Below are 14942 nucleotides of genomic sequence, written 5' to 3'. Positions count from 1 at the left end.
AAAAGAGAAGAATTAGCTGGGTAGACAAAATGAACAATTGTAAGTGCACAGTGCTATAGAATATGATGGCTGCAATATATTAAGAGGATACAAATTTTGATGGGAGTGCTTCTTTAAATTCCATAATACTACCGCCATACAGTGTCTACATAATTTATTTATTCACCACCACTCAAAAAAAATACCACCTCATCATTACCATGTCACTGACATATTCTTCACAAGGTATTGTCAATAAACACCAAAATAAAACTGCCACTGATTGTCCACACGTTACGGTCATACAATGCCCAAATCGTAAGGGCTTAATAATAATAATAATAATAATAATAATAATAATAATAATAAAGTCCTTTCTGGTGGGTTACTAGTGTTTCCTAGATGCCACTAAATACATTCCTAGAGATAAAAAATAGGGACTCTGCGGTTTTCCGGATGAACGGTACTATAGTCTCTTACTCTATATATGAAATCTGGCACATAATGCAGGTTCAAGTGCTCAAATTAGGCCGTGCGTCTTTCTTTATGCAATGGAATATGGTACAGTATCATATGCACATCCTAAAATACCTTTGTGTCTCAGCCCCCCCACCAAGCCCACTATCTCCCTGTCTTATTAAGACTTTCAAAACCCCGAAGCTGTACATTACAGTAGCAAATAGTATATCTAAATGAGACCATAAAATCCCTCAGTTCCTTGCTCATAAAACGCTATGTAATGAAGGTTTCAATTTCCTTAAAATATGTGCCACTTTTCCTCAGTGCTACTTAGCGTCTAACTCTTCAAAGAGAAGAGACTGGTTAATAGTTCTACCGAGATCTACAAGAAGTACAACGCACAAATGAACTTCAAAGTTAAAATTTGTCAGAAAGATGTAATCTGAGAGGGAGCATGATGTAGGGACAGAGAGCCTGATTCCAGTGATGTGCCACTTACTGGACTGATTGCTGCATTTTTGATAGAATCCCTGTTTTCTCTGCTGTAGATGTAGCAGTGCTGTGAATGCTATTCCCTGTGTAACCCGCCCACACTCCTGATTGGCAGCAAGATGCTAATCAGTGGTGGGGGCAGGCTACACAGATTAGCTGGACTGGCTTGCATGTGAAAACTAGTCCTGCAGTGATAATCTGCTGCTGAAAAAACATTGATTGTATTGAAACTACAACAAATAGCCTAGTAAGCGACACATCACTGTAATCAGTGTCTCTTGCCCTGTATTATGCTGCTCTCAGATTAAAAAGCAGAAACCTGCTGACAGATTCCATTTAAAAAGACCATTTAATAAAAAGGGTGATGGAGACAGAGGGAGCCAGGAAAGTAAGGGAAATAACGGATTGACACCAGAAGCATCTCTGTAGAAAATTGTGCTGTTATCCCTTAACAAACTAAAAAATGTGTTCTCTGTGCCAGCTTCAGACCATGGACAGATATACCCAAAGGCACTGCAGGTAAGGTTCTGCCACCAAGACGGATCTGTTTAAATTAGGACATCCATTAGAGATCTTGCTATGGTGTCATGGAGGGGAATATGGAATGCTCATATGCCCGGATATCTTGTGGCATCCTGGATGAAAGTTTAGGGTACTAGTTCACAAGGTACAATAACGCCAACGGTCTTACTTTAATTAGGGCATCTGAAACCTTGGTCAAAGTTATCTGCGCATACAAATTTCCAAGGGTGCCCAAACTTTTGCATTGGCCCATTTTCATTTTTGTCATTTTTAAAATGTAAAAAATGACAATTTTTTTTCCCAAAATACAAAGGAAATGTGTCATCGTTAACTTTATGCGTTTTAGAGATAATTTCATCTTCAACTTGCTTAACTGTTCACAATAACAGTAATTTTGACCAGGGGAGTCCAAACTTTTGGGCCACTGTATCTTACCTCTTGAACCAGCACCATTCCTCCAATATCGGAGCTAAGTTTCCCGGGGTCACGTGACAATGTTAAGTCATATCAAAACTGTAACTAATTAGCAGGAACTGATCAACTGCAGCCTTCAGTATTCCAGCTATTAATTGCTGTCTGTGAGTGGACAACCCCTTAAAGCTACAGTGGTGTGAAAAAAGTGTTTGCCCCCTTCCTGATTTCTTATCCATGTTTGTCACACTTAACTGTTTCAGATCACAAAACAAATATTAGACAAAATAACACAAGTAAACACAAAATACAGTTTTTAAATGAAGGTCTTTAATATTAAGGGATAAAAGAAATCCAAACCTACAGGGCCCTGTGTGAAAAAGTAATTGCCCCCTAAACCGAATAACTAGTTGGGTCTGCAGTGAAGGCTCCAATGCAAATTCTGCTGATAATACCAGATAAAATACTGAAGCATGATAATTCTAAATAAAGTAGGTCTGCCTGTCCTTTCACAGATTGAGCGTGACAAATAATTTTGTTGCTCTGCTCCTATGATGGAAGCAGAAAAACAGGTATGAACCCAGTCATGCAGTGCTTCCTTCTGAGCAGTGGCAGAACAATTGTAGGACAAGGACACTTGTAAAGGGGTTGTTCAGAACTTGTATACAGGTGACCTATCCTTAAAAGTAGGACATTAGTATCAGACTGGTGGGGGCCTTATGTCCGGCACCCTGTGTACAGCTGTTTTCAGCTTCTGCTATACCATGGGTGTACACAGTATACACAGCAGGTACAGTACAGCTCCTGTTCTCGGGTTCAGCATCTTAGCTCCTATTAAAATTAATAGACGACTTATCCTAAGGGCTCAGTCAGACGGCTGTATAAATCGGACTGAGATCAGAGCAAAGTGCACGGACTGGCCGGCGGCTCTCCCGACCCGAGTGTGACAGCTGCATAGAAATACATGAAGCGGTCACGCTCGGGTCCGCAGATCCGCCGGCCAGTCCGTGCACTTTGCTCTGATCTCGGTCCGATTTATACAGCCGTCTGATTGCGCCCTACAAATAAATTGTTGGTCAGCAATCACTCACTTTCACAGAACCTGGCTAAATTTAAGGCTGACCATGGAAGACCCAGTTGAAGATGGCAGCACAAACCTGACCCAAATCTGACCAATACAGAGCAAATCCGCTGCGAGCTTCATCATGGAGGGGTTTTTTTTGTCTTTGGAGTGACTGGGGCTTTTTTTTTTTCTTAAAGCTCAATTATTTGCATAATATTCTATATTTCTGCAGATTTTCAAATATTAAGCAATATATGAACCTGACTTAGTAGAGCACAATTGAGAATTAATTTATTATTTTTAGGAAGATTAAAAAAAAAAAGAAAAAAAAGAAGAAAAGTTGGACTTAGAAATAAAGAAAAAAAAAGGGGGGGGGGGGAGGTGGAATTCAAAATAAATCATTAACCCTTCATGCACCCAACTCTGTGCCAACTTAATTAGCTCATTCTGAAACTGGACTCTGGCTTCCAGAGATGCCTCTACAGTTTCCCAAGCAATTAAAAAGGGAGGCTTAATGATTTAATTATGGTGTGCGCCAATTCACCCGTGGAGGCCCGGGTTCAATTTCTTGTGCTCGGTACACGCCTGGTTTGGTTTACAGATCACTGACAGTACCAATTTAACATTTAATTATGGGGATGATTTGGGTCACAATGGGAGAGCGCAGGTGGGTGGTGGGCACATGTCACAAGGAAGGAAAGGGAATGTGCAGTCTTTAGTTGGAGGTCTCAATTGCCTCAACTTACCCCAAACACACAAACTGTAAAGTGATTAATGCAGCCTGAATGGGGGATCTGGTTACACTGTAACACACACCTTCCACGCACCTCTGTCTTACTTAACAGCCAGTCCTTTAAATGAGTCTGTAGCAGATGCAGTAATTACTTGTCCGTCCGCACCATTTGCATACTTCTAAATCGGAAGACGACGGGCTGTTAACCCTTCATGTGCTGAGTGCATCCTAAGAAGAGCCTGACTAAAGGTGGCAAGAAACTAGTCTGACGTTGATGAAAATGAACGATTACAACCAAAGTTGGGTGAAACTTAACAATTTACCGTGAATAAATTTCTTCAACCATTATGTGGAAAAACCAACAGCCATCTTTAAAATGAATCCAGTAGTCGCTAGTCTTTGACCATTTATAGTGCCGACAGCCATTACACTAGCGATCTTCCTGTAAAAGAACGTTCTCCAGGTTCGATTCTTAGTCCTTGACACTGAATATGGTCAGTTTTCATATAAGGATTAAGGTGTTTATTGGTTCATCAGCTTAACGATCATTGAACAAACGATCAATTCCTTAACGGCTGTTCAACCATAAACCCATTCCTATCTGCTCTATATGCAAACTGGGTAATGTTTTTCTGAGGGTAAGGTTCTTGAAGACCCTACAAAGTTTCCCTTATGGGTTTCTATCACCTTTTCGAGTAATTTAGATGGTAAGAATAACACGATCTGCGGCATTAATCTTGCCGACAATGATGCCGGAGCCCTGATGGAAGAATTTACACCAAGCATGGAAGTTATCTCCCATTTATAAGATTGCAAATAACTTACTGATTACTAGGGGACCCCCACTAATGACAAGAATGGGACTCTGCAGACAGTCTGTGTGCGCGCTTCTGCTCCACTCATCCTCTACGAGACTGCCCGAGAAAGCCAAGTCACTAGGGTTTATCAAGATTTCAGGAAAAATTTGTTCTTGTCAAATTACAAAAATATAAACCAAAAACAAAACAAAGGTGTGGTGAAATGTCTCAAAGAAAAATGCATTATTAATATAAAGACAGGATTTAAAGAACAAGATTTTTATAAAAAGACAGTGAATGAATGGAGAGCCACATACACAAGCTCAGGATACACTGTATAACTGTTCAATATATGGATGCCTAAAGTGTAAATCACAGCGGATAACGCAAGGCAAAGCACAGTTTTAAAGATATTATATATATATATATATATATATATATATATATATATATATATATATATATATATATATATATATATATATATATATATATATATATAATCGTATTATCCCGTCTGTCTAGGAAATCCCGCGTCGCTCATTGGTCCGGCCGCGGCCAATCAGCGACGCGGGATTTGAGAAAAAGATGGCGGCCGTTAGCGGCTCATCTGCGGGACGGAGGTCAGCGGCGATGCAGCCGGGAGATGACCGGCGCAAGGCGCTCATCTCCCGGCCGCTAGCAGCAGAAGGACCCCGACCGGCGGCGCCGCCGACCTCCATGCGGCTAGGGTGTCAAGGGAGGACCGGGGAGGGTGTCAAGGGAGGACCGGGGAGCGGCGCTGCCGGTCGGGATACTTCTGCTGCGAGCAGCCGCTCATCTCCCGGCTTCTCGCAGCGGAAGGAGCCGCACAGGCAGCGGCGCTCCCCGGTCCTCACCAATATGATTCGCTGATTGGTCGCGGCCGCGACCAATCAGTGATCTTGGCGCCACATTTAAATAGCGGCCGCGACCAATCAGCGATCTTGGCGCCAAATTTAAACACGCTCTCCAGTCCTCACTAACACGGTTTGCTGATTGGTCGCAGGCGGCGGCCGCGACCAATCACCAATATTGCCGACAAATTTAAACACCGCTTTGCTGATTGGTCGCGGTTGCCGGCCGCGAACAATCAGCGATTTTGGTGCCAAATTTAAACACCGCTCTGCTGATTGCGCCCGGTCGGCCGCATACATATTCTAGAATACCGGATGCGTTAGAATCGGGCCACCATCTAGTATAATATAATGGTGGTGTGACCTGGCTGTGATGTAGCCTTGGCGCGTTTCACCCAGCTTCATCAGGGGGAGAGTTCTTGGCTCAATTACAAAATGTAACGGCGCCTAAAAAGTACTAAATCTGTCCAAACCCATAATAAGTATAATTCCAAGGTAGTGCCCAAGCTAAATTATAGTCATTATATGGCACTGCTAACAAGACTATAAATAGGAGTAGGCATGTATCTTCGCATAAATAGACTTTCAGCAGTATGTATGAGCTAGGTGATAACCACTCTGGAAATAACTGTTGTGAAAACTGAAATCATGACCATATTGGATGTCATTCAGGTCTGTTGCAAATCGCTTTTGCAGGATTCTTCTTCCCTTCTACCATCTACTGAATCATTGACAGTCATAAATTGCTCCAACTCTCTTTAAAAAGAGGTTCTTTAGCAGCTCCAGTTGTTGTAAATCTACATACACACCTCCAACGCTAACGATCATCGATAACGGATAGGGAGCACTACCTTATCTTTTAAAAGGAGGTTCTGCAGCAGCTGAGAGGTGCACTGTAGGAAATAATGCATCTCCTGCTATCAGTTTAAATGAATATCAGGCATCGCCTGGTAATTCCATAACCTATATAAATGTTCTCCTTGTGGCCACAGAATATCTCAGAGACCCCTATAATGTAGGGTACATTATCCCATATATACTGTGACCACTAGTAAGCTCTGGATCTCCAGCTGACATACCAAAACACCCCCAATTATACCATGCTTACGCTTCTAGACGGCAGCTAGGTGGGAGGTTATTATTTAATCCGAACCTCTCCACAACTATCTACATTAACGGAGTTCGAGCTCGGCAGAGCTTTCCATTGTCAGATGTGCCGACATAGCCCCTGGGACTTTAGTTGCACAAACCCTTTTAAATGGCCCTTTTTATTTTGCGTGACGCTTAAGTATGCAAAGAAAAAAAAAACAGCTCACAATGCCTTTTCATTTAAGAATCAGCCTGTTTCTAATTAAACTGATGCCGGTAACTGGTTGCCTAAGTTTTAATCAGTTTCAATCACCTATTGATCTGCATACAGAAGCTAAGCAAAAATCATCTGAGTAAGAGATGGTTGGGGAATAGCTTGAGCGGAGAACAGACCCAGCGGCCTTGGGAAATAAGTCCTGTTTTAAGCATCCGATAAAGAAGCTGTTCAGCACTGCAGCCCCAGACCCGGCGCAGAATGACTTTAACTAACCAGCAGAAATTTATCATCTTCAGCCAAAATCAATGTTCTGATCAATCCTCCCCCCAAACATTGCCGTCTGCAGGGACTAGCTGGCAATTTAGGGAAATTACACCATGTAAATGCTTGTGCTTTTAATTGAACCGTTTCATCAAGACGCCTTCCTCGGGCCGGCCCTCCATCTATCTGCCCTGTACCAGGCAGTTTGTCTTGTGTGATGCAGCCGGCGAGGGGCAGCATGCGGAGACATAGATGAAGCTCAGACCTGCAGCACGCCATCGTAGGCAGACTAACGGAGGGACAAAGGCTTAGACAAGCTGTAAAACCAACGTTTTATCAAAAAGCTGCAGATTATAAACCCGTCTGCCGATATTAAGCATACATATATATGTATCTGGAGGTTTCATCCTGAAGACATGAGGGTGATGGACTGGAAGACATTTTTCAGATCTTTCCATCAAAAATCCTGACGACAAAAACTCCAGTCAGCCTTTCCCCTGACTGAAATGGCCGATAACAGATAATAGATCACATTAATCTACAAAGTACATGGGAATAATTATGCCGCTTGGTGACACGGTTTCATTGCAGCTATGGGGTCCTGGCTTTAAATCAAACGAAGGGCAATATCTGCATGGGTTTCCTCCCACGCTCCAATTATCCTAAATTCTTGAGAGTAGAGTGTGAGCCCCATTACACGCAGGGACTCATGCGATCGGTGGTCTTTGAGGAATATGTTGGTGCTATACAAGTAATCAAAAATAAAGGGTCTAACAGGCACATAGATAAAGCTTTTGTTAGGGCCTTGGCATTATATTGGCACCTGGGCTCTAATTTAGGCACATAGAAATAGCTTTTGTCAGGGTCTTTACCTGCAATGGAACCACTTGGGCTTATCTGGTAAGTAGACTAGACTTTTGCTCGGCCCTTTATTGTGACAGCTATACATTGGCACCAAGTAATTGCACCAAGGAGGGTGACAGAGATCCTTACCTCCTGTCAAAACACTTAGGTGCCACAGTCACTACTGACCATGGCATCTGAACAGACTACCACGATCAGAATTACCATCGATATCGCCTGCTTTAGCAGGGTGTTGGCAGAAAATGCATAACACCGTGAGTATAGCAATGCCTACTGCCTACACGGTGCTGGAAGGGATTAAAAGGGTTGTCTCATCGTAGAAACTGTTCAAGTGGCAGGGGCTCTGCATCGCCTGGAAAGACGCATAGCTGGCCATTGATGAAGGATGAACTTGGGCCTCTGTGAAACGTGGTCAGAGTGTGGACGGTGATGGCTGAACCAGGTGCAGGTCTCCCGACTCGAATTCAACAGCTTCACAGGCTGCTCTCCTCCGGTCAGGAGGTGTGCGGTCAGTCCAGACATCACGGCCCTTACTTGGACCATGTTTCATGGACATCTGAATTCGGGCCTTAAAACACCTGTTCAGGTAGCCATCCTGGATATAGTAATTCAAAGCTGATGAAGTGGAGCAGTGCATCTGTACGGGGTCAGACCCCACTGATTGGATAGCTGATGTGACCCCTTTAGGATATATTGCCCATTTTTTGTTTGGATAGGACATCATCTTTGTATTCTGAAGTGATATACCTACTGACTGAGGTACAGGCATGTAGAACAGCTCACCAGAAACAAGAAGAGCGGACAGGAACAGAGGATGAGTTTGTGAAGTGCATCGCGGCACACGCGCTTAATTAGGCCGTGAAATGGCGGCACAGAACCAGAGCTGTCTGTTCCTGAAGCGAGAACAGGATGGATGGGGCACACTGACAGTTGTTTGAGGCTTAATTGGTTTTGTAAGAAAGTTAAATTCAAATAAACGTGCGAGCTCCTCATTTACTGCCAGGAATAAAGACATACAGACTTGTTAAAGGTGATGGGAAAAGTTTTTATGACTTTAAACGAGCTCTTCCTCTGGAGGTTTTCCGCTCTGTGATTTCTAATATATATCAGCCTTTCTCCTCTTCTCGCACTTTTTCTTTCATTTTTTTTTACTAAATCAATTAGCTATAGTTTATTGCTTTGTTGCCTACATTGTGTACCCTTCACTTTACAAAGCGGAGGGAAATATTACAAAATGTACGTGCCAGTGAGCCAGAGGATGGCATATGGTAGTCCCTGGTTGCTGCAAAATACAGGGAGAGCAGAAATACTTTACTAAATCAAGAAAATAATGTAAAAGATCCAAGAACTATTGCAGGAAAGTGGCGTTCACACTTGTGTTCGACCTTTTCTGCTTTTTGATGGTAAGAATAGTGTAGCATTGTGCTAGTCTAGTCTGTAGTGGAAAAAATGTAAACCTAAAGGCCCTATAACACGTGAATGGGAAAATAAAGATCATAATGGATCACGACTGATCATAATGGATCGCTCATGCCTTCTGGTATCTGTAAAGACTGAAGTCATGACGCCAGTGTGAAGAGAGCTTCATCTATCAGAAATCATAAAGCACTATTGTAACTGGTTATATCTGCACACGTCAAGTAACTTTACATCATATCCAAGAGAATCCGATTTGGCATGATATACAAGTATCTGTTTGAAAAGGGCAGATTGAAGATATAAAATTAAAATAAATTAATGTACTAGATGGAAGCTAACCCTTACAACAAGTTCATTAAAGTGGTGGCCTATTACTAAGAAACGCCAACACTTTATGATTGGTGGGGCTACAGCTTTTTGGACCCCTACTAACCACAAGATCGAAGGGGACATTTAGGGCTGATTTAGTGCCAAGTCCCATTCTAGATTTCCAATGCACAATGGCGCTCCCAGCTAGTTTACAAAGCGCCACTGTGCAAGGGAATCTGTCAGTAGGATCATCCCTCCTAACTCATCTATATGGGCATGTAGGTCATAGGAACCTGAATAAAATGATAAAAAAAAAATGCAGATCTCAAGTTAATAGATGTAAATGAGCTGTTAAGATCTATGGGAAGGACAGTGATCTCCCTGGGAATCTGCCTCAGATTTTATTTTAAATGAAAAGGGGCAGTTACCAGTGTGAGACATGTAGATCAGGAGCAGACTGTCAGTCATTACATGTCTCACACTGCTAATACCCCTATTCATTTAAAATAATCTCAGGAGGCAGATTCTCAGGGAGATCTATGTCCGGCCCATAGATCTTAACTGCTCATTTACATATTAAGAAAATCTGAATTTCACTTACAATATAGGACTGCAAATATAAGGTATCATTTTACTCAGCTTTCTAGGACCTTCAGGCCCATATAGACGGCTTAGGAGGGTTGATCCTAAAGAGAGATTCCTTTTAAAAGGGGACAAAATGCTAAATTAGGGCTGCAGTCCCTTCAATCTGGGGATTGGTGGAGATCAGTGATATACCGCCATTTTCAACATCTTCGTTTGAAATCATTGAACCGGAACCTTTATAAACACTTGTCCTGGTGAAGGGATAGACAAGCAGGAGCATGGCTCGTTACAAGACACAGTTCTGATAAATGTACGGAAGCAGGCCGTGCACCCGTGTGATAAGTGCATGTTGTTTTATCCCATAGAAGTAGATCAGAAACGGCATAACTTTATTGTACAATAAATCAACTTTATCTGCCGCAACCAGAATATTTCTTTAACTTATCCCTAAAAAGTTTTTTTTTTTTTTTTTAAAGATTGTAACACACCCGTTGCAATACTAGGCTATGTTCACACAGTTTTTTGAGGCGGACAAACTGGACACGTTTTTCAAATGGAAACAGCTTCATAAAAGGCTCTATTTTGGGAACTTTTTCTCTTCCGGACATGTTTCCTGAAGTGGTTTTAAAGAGTTTTTAGAAAAGTTTTTTTGTGTTTTTTCCTTTTGTAGCCTATTAATTGGACAGTGCCTAGTTCGGAGTGGATTCCATTGTGGCACAGCCGCGTGGTCAGAGTGTCGGCACAGCCGCGTGGTCAGAGTGTCGGCACGGCCGATTTGGTCAGAGTGTCGGCACGGCCGATTTGGTCAGAGTGTCGGCACGGCCGATTTGGTCAGAGTGTCGGCACGGCCGATTTGGTCAGAGTGTCGGCACGGCCGATTTGGTCAGAGTGTCGGCACGGCCGATTTGGTCAGAGTGTCGGCACGGCCGATTTGGTCAGAGTGTCGGCACGGCCGATTTGGTCAGAGTGTCGGCACGGCCGCGTGGTCAGAGTGTCGGCACGGCCGCGTGGTCAGAGTGTCCGCACGGCCGCGTGGTCAGAGTGTCGGCACGGCCGCGTGGTCAGAGTGTCCGCACGGCCGCGTGGTCAGAGTGTCCGCACGGCCGCGTGGTCAGAGTGTCCGCACGGCCGCGTGGTCAGAGTGTCCGCACGGCCGCGTGGTCAGAGTGTCCGCACGGCCGCGTGGTCAGAGTGTCCGCACGGCCGCGTGGTCAGAGTGTCCGCACGGCCGCGTGGTCAGAGTGTCCGCACGGCCGCGTGGTCAGAGTGTCCGCACGGCCGCGTGGTCAGAGTGTCCGCACGGCTGCGTGGTCAGAGTGTCCGCACAGCCGGGTGGTCCGATTCTCTCGGATAAGGAGAAGATGGAGCACACTGTGAGGAGAAGATGGATATCAAAATGTGTCTATCTTATCCATTCTGTGAGTCAGCAGAAATTGGACTGCACTCAGATATCAACTAAGTGCAGCAAAGTTTATTTCCCATAGAAATAAACAGAAAGAATCATCCAGAAATGTTCAAAGCATTTTTTGGGGGGAAGTGGGGGGAGTATTGGAGAAGATCTGCTAAAAAAGAAAAACGTTCAACAAAAACTGTATCAACATCATCCAATTAACATCCTGTGGCCAGTATGTGTTCTGAGGACACTTTTTTTGCAAGGTTTGATCCCCTGAAATGTGTAAGTGCACGCACCCTGGTACGACGGGCATTTAAACCCCCCATTGCTCATAGACTTTACAGACCTGCATGTGCAATACTAAACAGAACTGTGACATATCTCTTTATATAAAGAAAAGGTCAATAACTTGATGGTAATCTCTGAGTGGTTTTTGTATTTCCTATAGTTAGCGTGATGATTAGGTTACAAATGATGATATTTCGTCTATGGCGTCAGGCCTGTTGACCGCTCACATGGCAGTCCTCACTCTGCTGTAGTATCCGGCAGTGAAATGGTTAACAATCCTGCATTTTAGAGCTTTATAGTGGGGTGGCGGGAATGCCTCCTGGTGATTCCTGTGAGGAAGGGGCTTTGTATGGCTTTATTTCTTTACAGAAATGTTATTATCCCTGAGAAGCAGGCTGGTGATTACAGTGCGTGGAGAGTATTGTTTCAGGGTTCTGGACAGACCGATATTGCTACACAAACAAGTTTTCATCCAATTGAGTGGAGGGGGAAAAAGAAAATCAATATGTGGCTGCCATATTTCAGAAAAAAAAAAATCTGCTGAGTCTGGATTAACACTACTGTGTGAGCGAGTGTGACCGCACGGAAAGTAGAATAATAAATCATTTTGATCTCGTCATTATAGATCGGAAACATATAGGATACATGTATACAAGCAGGCGCTTTACATGATCCAGCACATTTGCCAGCTGGACTGATGGGTATTCTGCTACATGGGGCTGCAAGGAAAGCACAGCGCCAACCCTGCATCTACTGTACATGGCTATAGGATAAGAAAAGTCTGGTTACAGATCAAAACCAACTATACTAAGTCTATGGTTTGATGAGAGCCACAGCCATTACGAGGACGCCATCTGCGTACTGTCAGTGAGTAACAATCTCAGGGATAGGAGAAGCGTAGCAATTTTTCTTTTATAAGAGAAAATCACTGATGAAATACTGATGGTAAAAACGGACACAAGGACGGAAATCAGTGAATATTTTTCTTCTTCCCATATGTGAAAAAAGACCCCAAAACAATTGAGGCTGAGCAGCTCCCATACACTGATCTTGTGATTTGTGACCCCCTTGTTAATGTATGTTTAGCAATGTTCCCCATTCATCCAAGCAATAACACATCTAATGTATTTGCGTGTGGATTTGTCATAGACCGCTATAAACTACATCCAAACACAGGATACCTTGATTCCTTTGATACATTACGTGCCCTATATGCCCCTGGTATAGCGCCCTGAGCTACTTGCCCCTTTCTCTTCCATCCACACAAACACAGTGAATACCATCTGCCATTATATGACAACAACGAACAAACAAAAAAAAAGTACTTTCAAAACAAATATGCCATATTTTTTAATACACTGAATATATCAAATCATATTGTAATATGTATTATACATACACGCCCATAGCCTTGTTACTATATACTTACTTGTACACAGTGCCTCCATTTCCATGACCAAGAATATCACGGTTCTGGATGTCAAGTTCATTGATCTAGAAACAAACATAAAAAAAAATAAAAAATATATAAAAAATTGTGAATGGTTATTAAAAAATCCACACTACACAGTATGGTTATTTTGGTAATTAATGATGTAAGATGAAAAAAAAATTAATTGTGCCCACCAGAATGGAATATGAAATACGGTAGGTTAAAGTGCAATTTCCCAATACTTTATTACCACCGTAATCACTGTGTTTGTGACTGGATTAAAACATTTTCCTTGCCCATTATTGTCCTTTAATTCTGCTTACAGGCTATAGGTTACCATTTACACTGGAGGACCAGGTCAAAAGTGGCCACTATTTGCTCTTCTTGTATTTAATCCGGCTGATCCCCTAAGTATTCAGATTTAATTTATTTATATATATTTTTTTAAATCTGCCATACAGTTCCGGAGATATGAGTTTTTTTTATTTTGTGCTAATGGCCTTATATGGCATAAGGAGGCGTGGCTGACAGATCTTCTGGGGTGTGTCTTTAGGCTGCTTTGCATTATTACCCTATAAGCCCCGCCCAGTTGGTAAAGATAATAAAAATTAGCATGAAATAAAGGCCCATATCTCTGGAACTGTATCGCAGATTTAAAAAACAAAGCTGGGGTGGGGGGGGGGGGGGGAAACAGTGAGAATATAATAATAGCAAATAGTGGCCATTAAATTAGTGGCCAAATAGTGGCGCTATTCCGGTAATAACACGTTATTAGGGAAGTGTTATGTATGCAACAGAGATGGAAAAGTGCCACCATATGACTATAAAGATCAAGGATCAAGTAAAGAAGAAAAAGGTAAGAAAAGAAAAGATGGACTGAAAATGATGAAGAACGGAAGTAGGGGCGAGGGAAGAGATACAGACAGATGAGGGCAGGAGAGACCGCAGATGGAGACAGCGGTGATGGTGACACAAGTGAATTAAGAGAGAGAGAAATGAAAGCGGAGAGACAGAGAACATGGAAAATGAGTGACAGAGGAAGAAGGTGTCAAGCTTAGGATGTAAAGTGTCAGCCAAAAGCAACTAGGGGCAATAAAGAACACAAGGCCCAGGTCATTTCAAGTTCAGCTGCAAGAACAGCAAGATCAATACAACATTTGCCGTCCAATTTATAAAAGGTGATACCAAGGGACAGAGTGATGGAAAGTTTAATGACAATTTGTTTGCCTGGGTCATTTCATTAAAGTTTGATAAAAGGTGTCAGGCTTGGATGATATATCAGAGGTGCGGGGGGTCACACCAAGGGAGGGCTGATGAGGGGATCTTCAGCGACTCGGATGGACACTAAGTGAATGGGTTAGCCTGTTTAACACGCTTTCAGGCGAGAGCGTGAAGGTTATTCCATATCTACCGAACACCACATACTGAGATACTTAAAGTGCGGTTACAAAAATATTTATCCCTAACCAGATTTAATTTATCAAACTAAACAGCGTCAGATCTTTAAAGGATTTTCCTCAGGATCAATACTGTGCACCTACCCCCATTGTTCATGAGAAAAAGGGTCAGATGTACTCCATTTAAATGAAGCACCGGTCGTACATATGTCTGCCAGTCCCTGCAAAGAGTGTGTGTTATGTGTAGTTTCTCCTGTGGAGGCGCTGCAGGGACTCTGAATACTTACAGAGGATTTAGACTAGTGGAAAACCCCTTTTGAGCGTTTCTGCATCTCCCTGGCAGAAAAAACGCATGTG

At 42.8% G+C, this 14942-nt stretch overlaps 1 protein-coding gene across 2 annotated transcripts in view; it reads right to left on the bottom strand.

Moving 5' to 3' along the window:
• Positions 1–14942, bottom strand: part of MAP2K5 (mitogen-activated protein kinase kinase 5) — a 146581-nt gene that overhangs the window by 87358 nt on the left and 44281 nt on the right. For both annotated transcript variants that reach the window (XM_073653460.1, XM_073653462.1), the window contains exon 8: positions 13186–13250. In XM_073653460.1, coding sequence (XP_073509561.1) covers positions 13186–13250 — 65 coding nt within the window. The remainder of the gene's footprint in view (positions 1–13185; positions 13251–14942) is intronic.

The sequence above is a fragment of the Phyllobates terribilis genome, unplaced genomic scaffold, assembly GCF_046119375.1.
Source record: "Phyllobates terribilis strain yellow unplaced genomic scaffold, ASM4611937v1 Scaffold_11__3_contigs__length_659146591, whole genome shotgun sequence".
Lineage (NCBI taxonomy): Eukaryota > Metazoa > Chordata > Amphibia > Anura > Dendrobatidae > Phyllobates > Phyllobates terribilis.
Note: the sequence above shows the minus strand (reverse complement) of the source record. Positions and strands in the feature narration are given on the sequence as shown.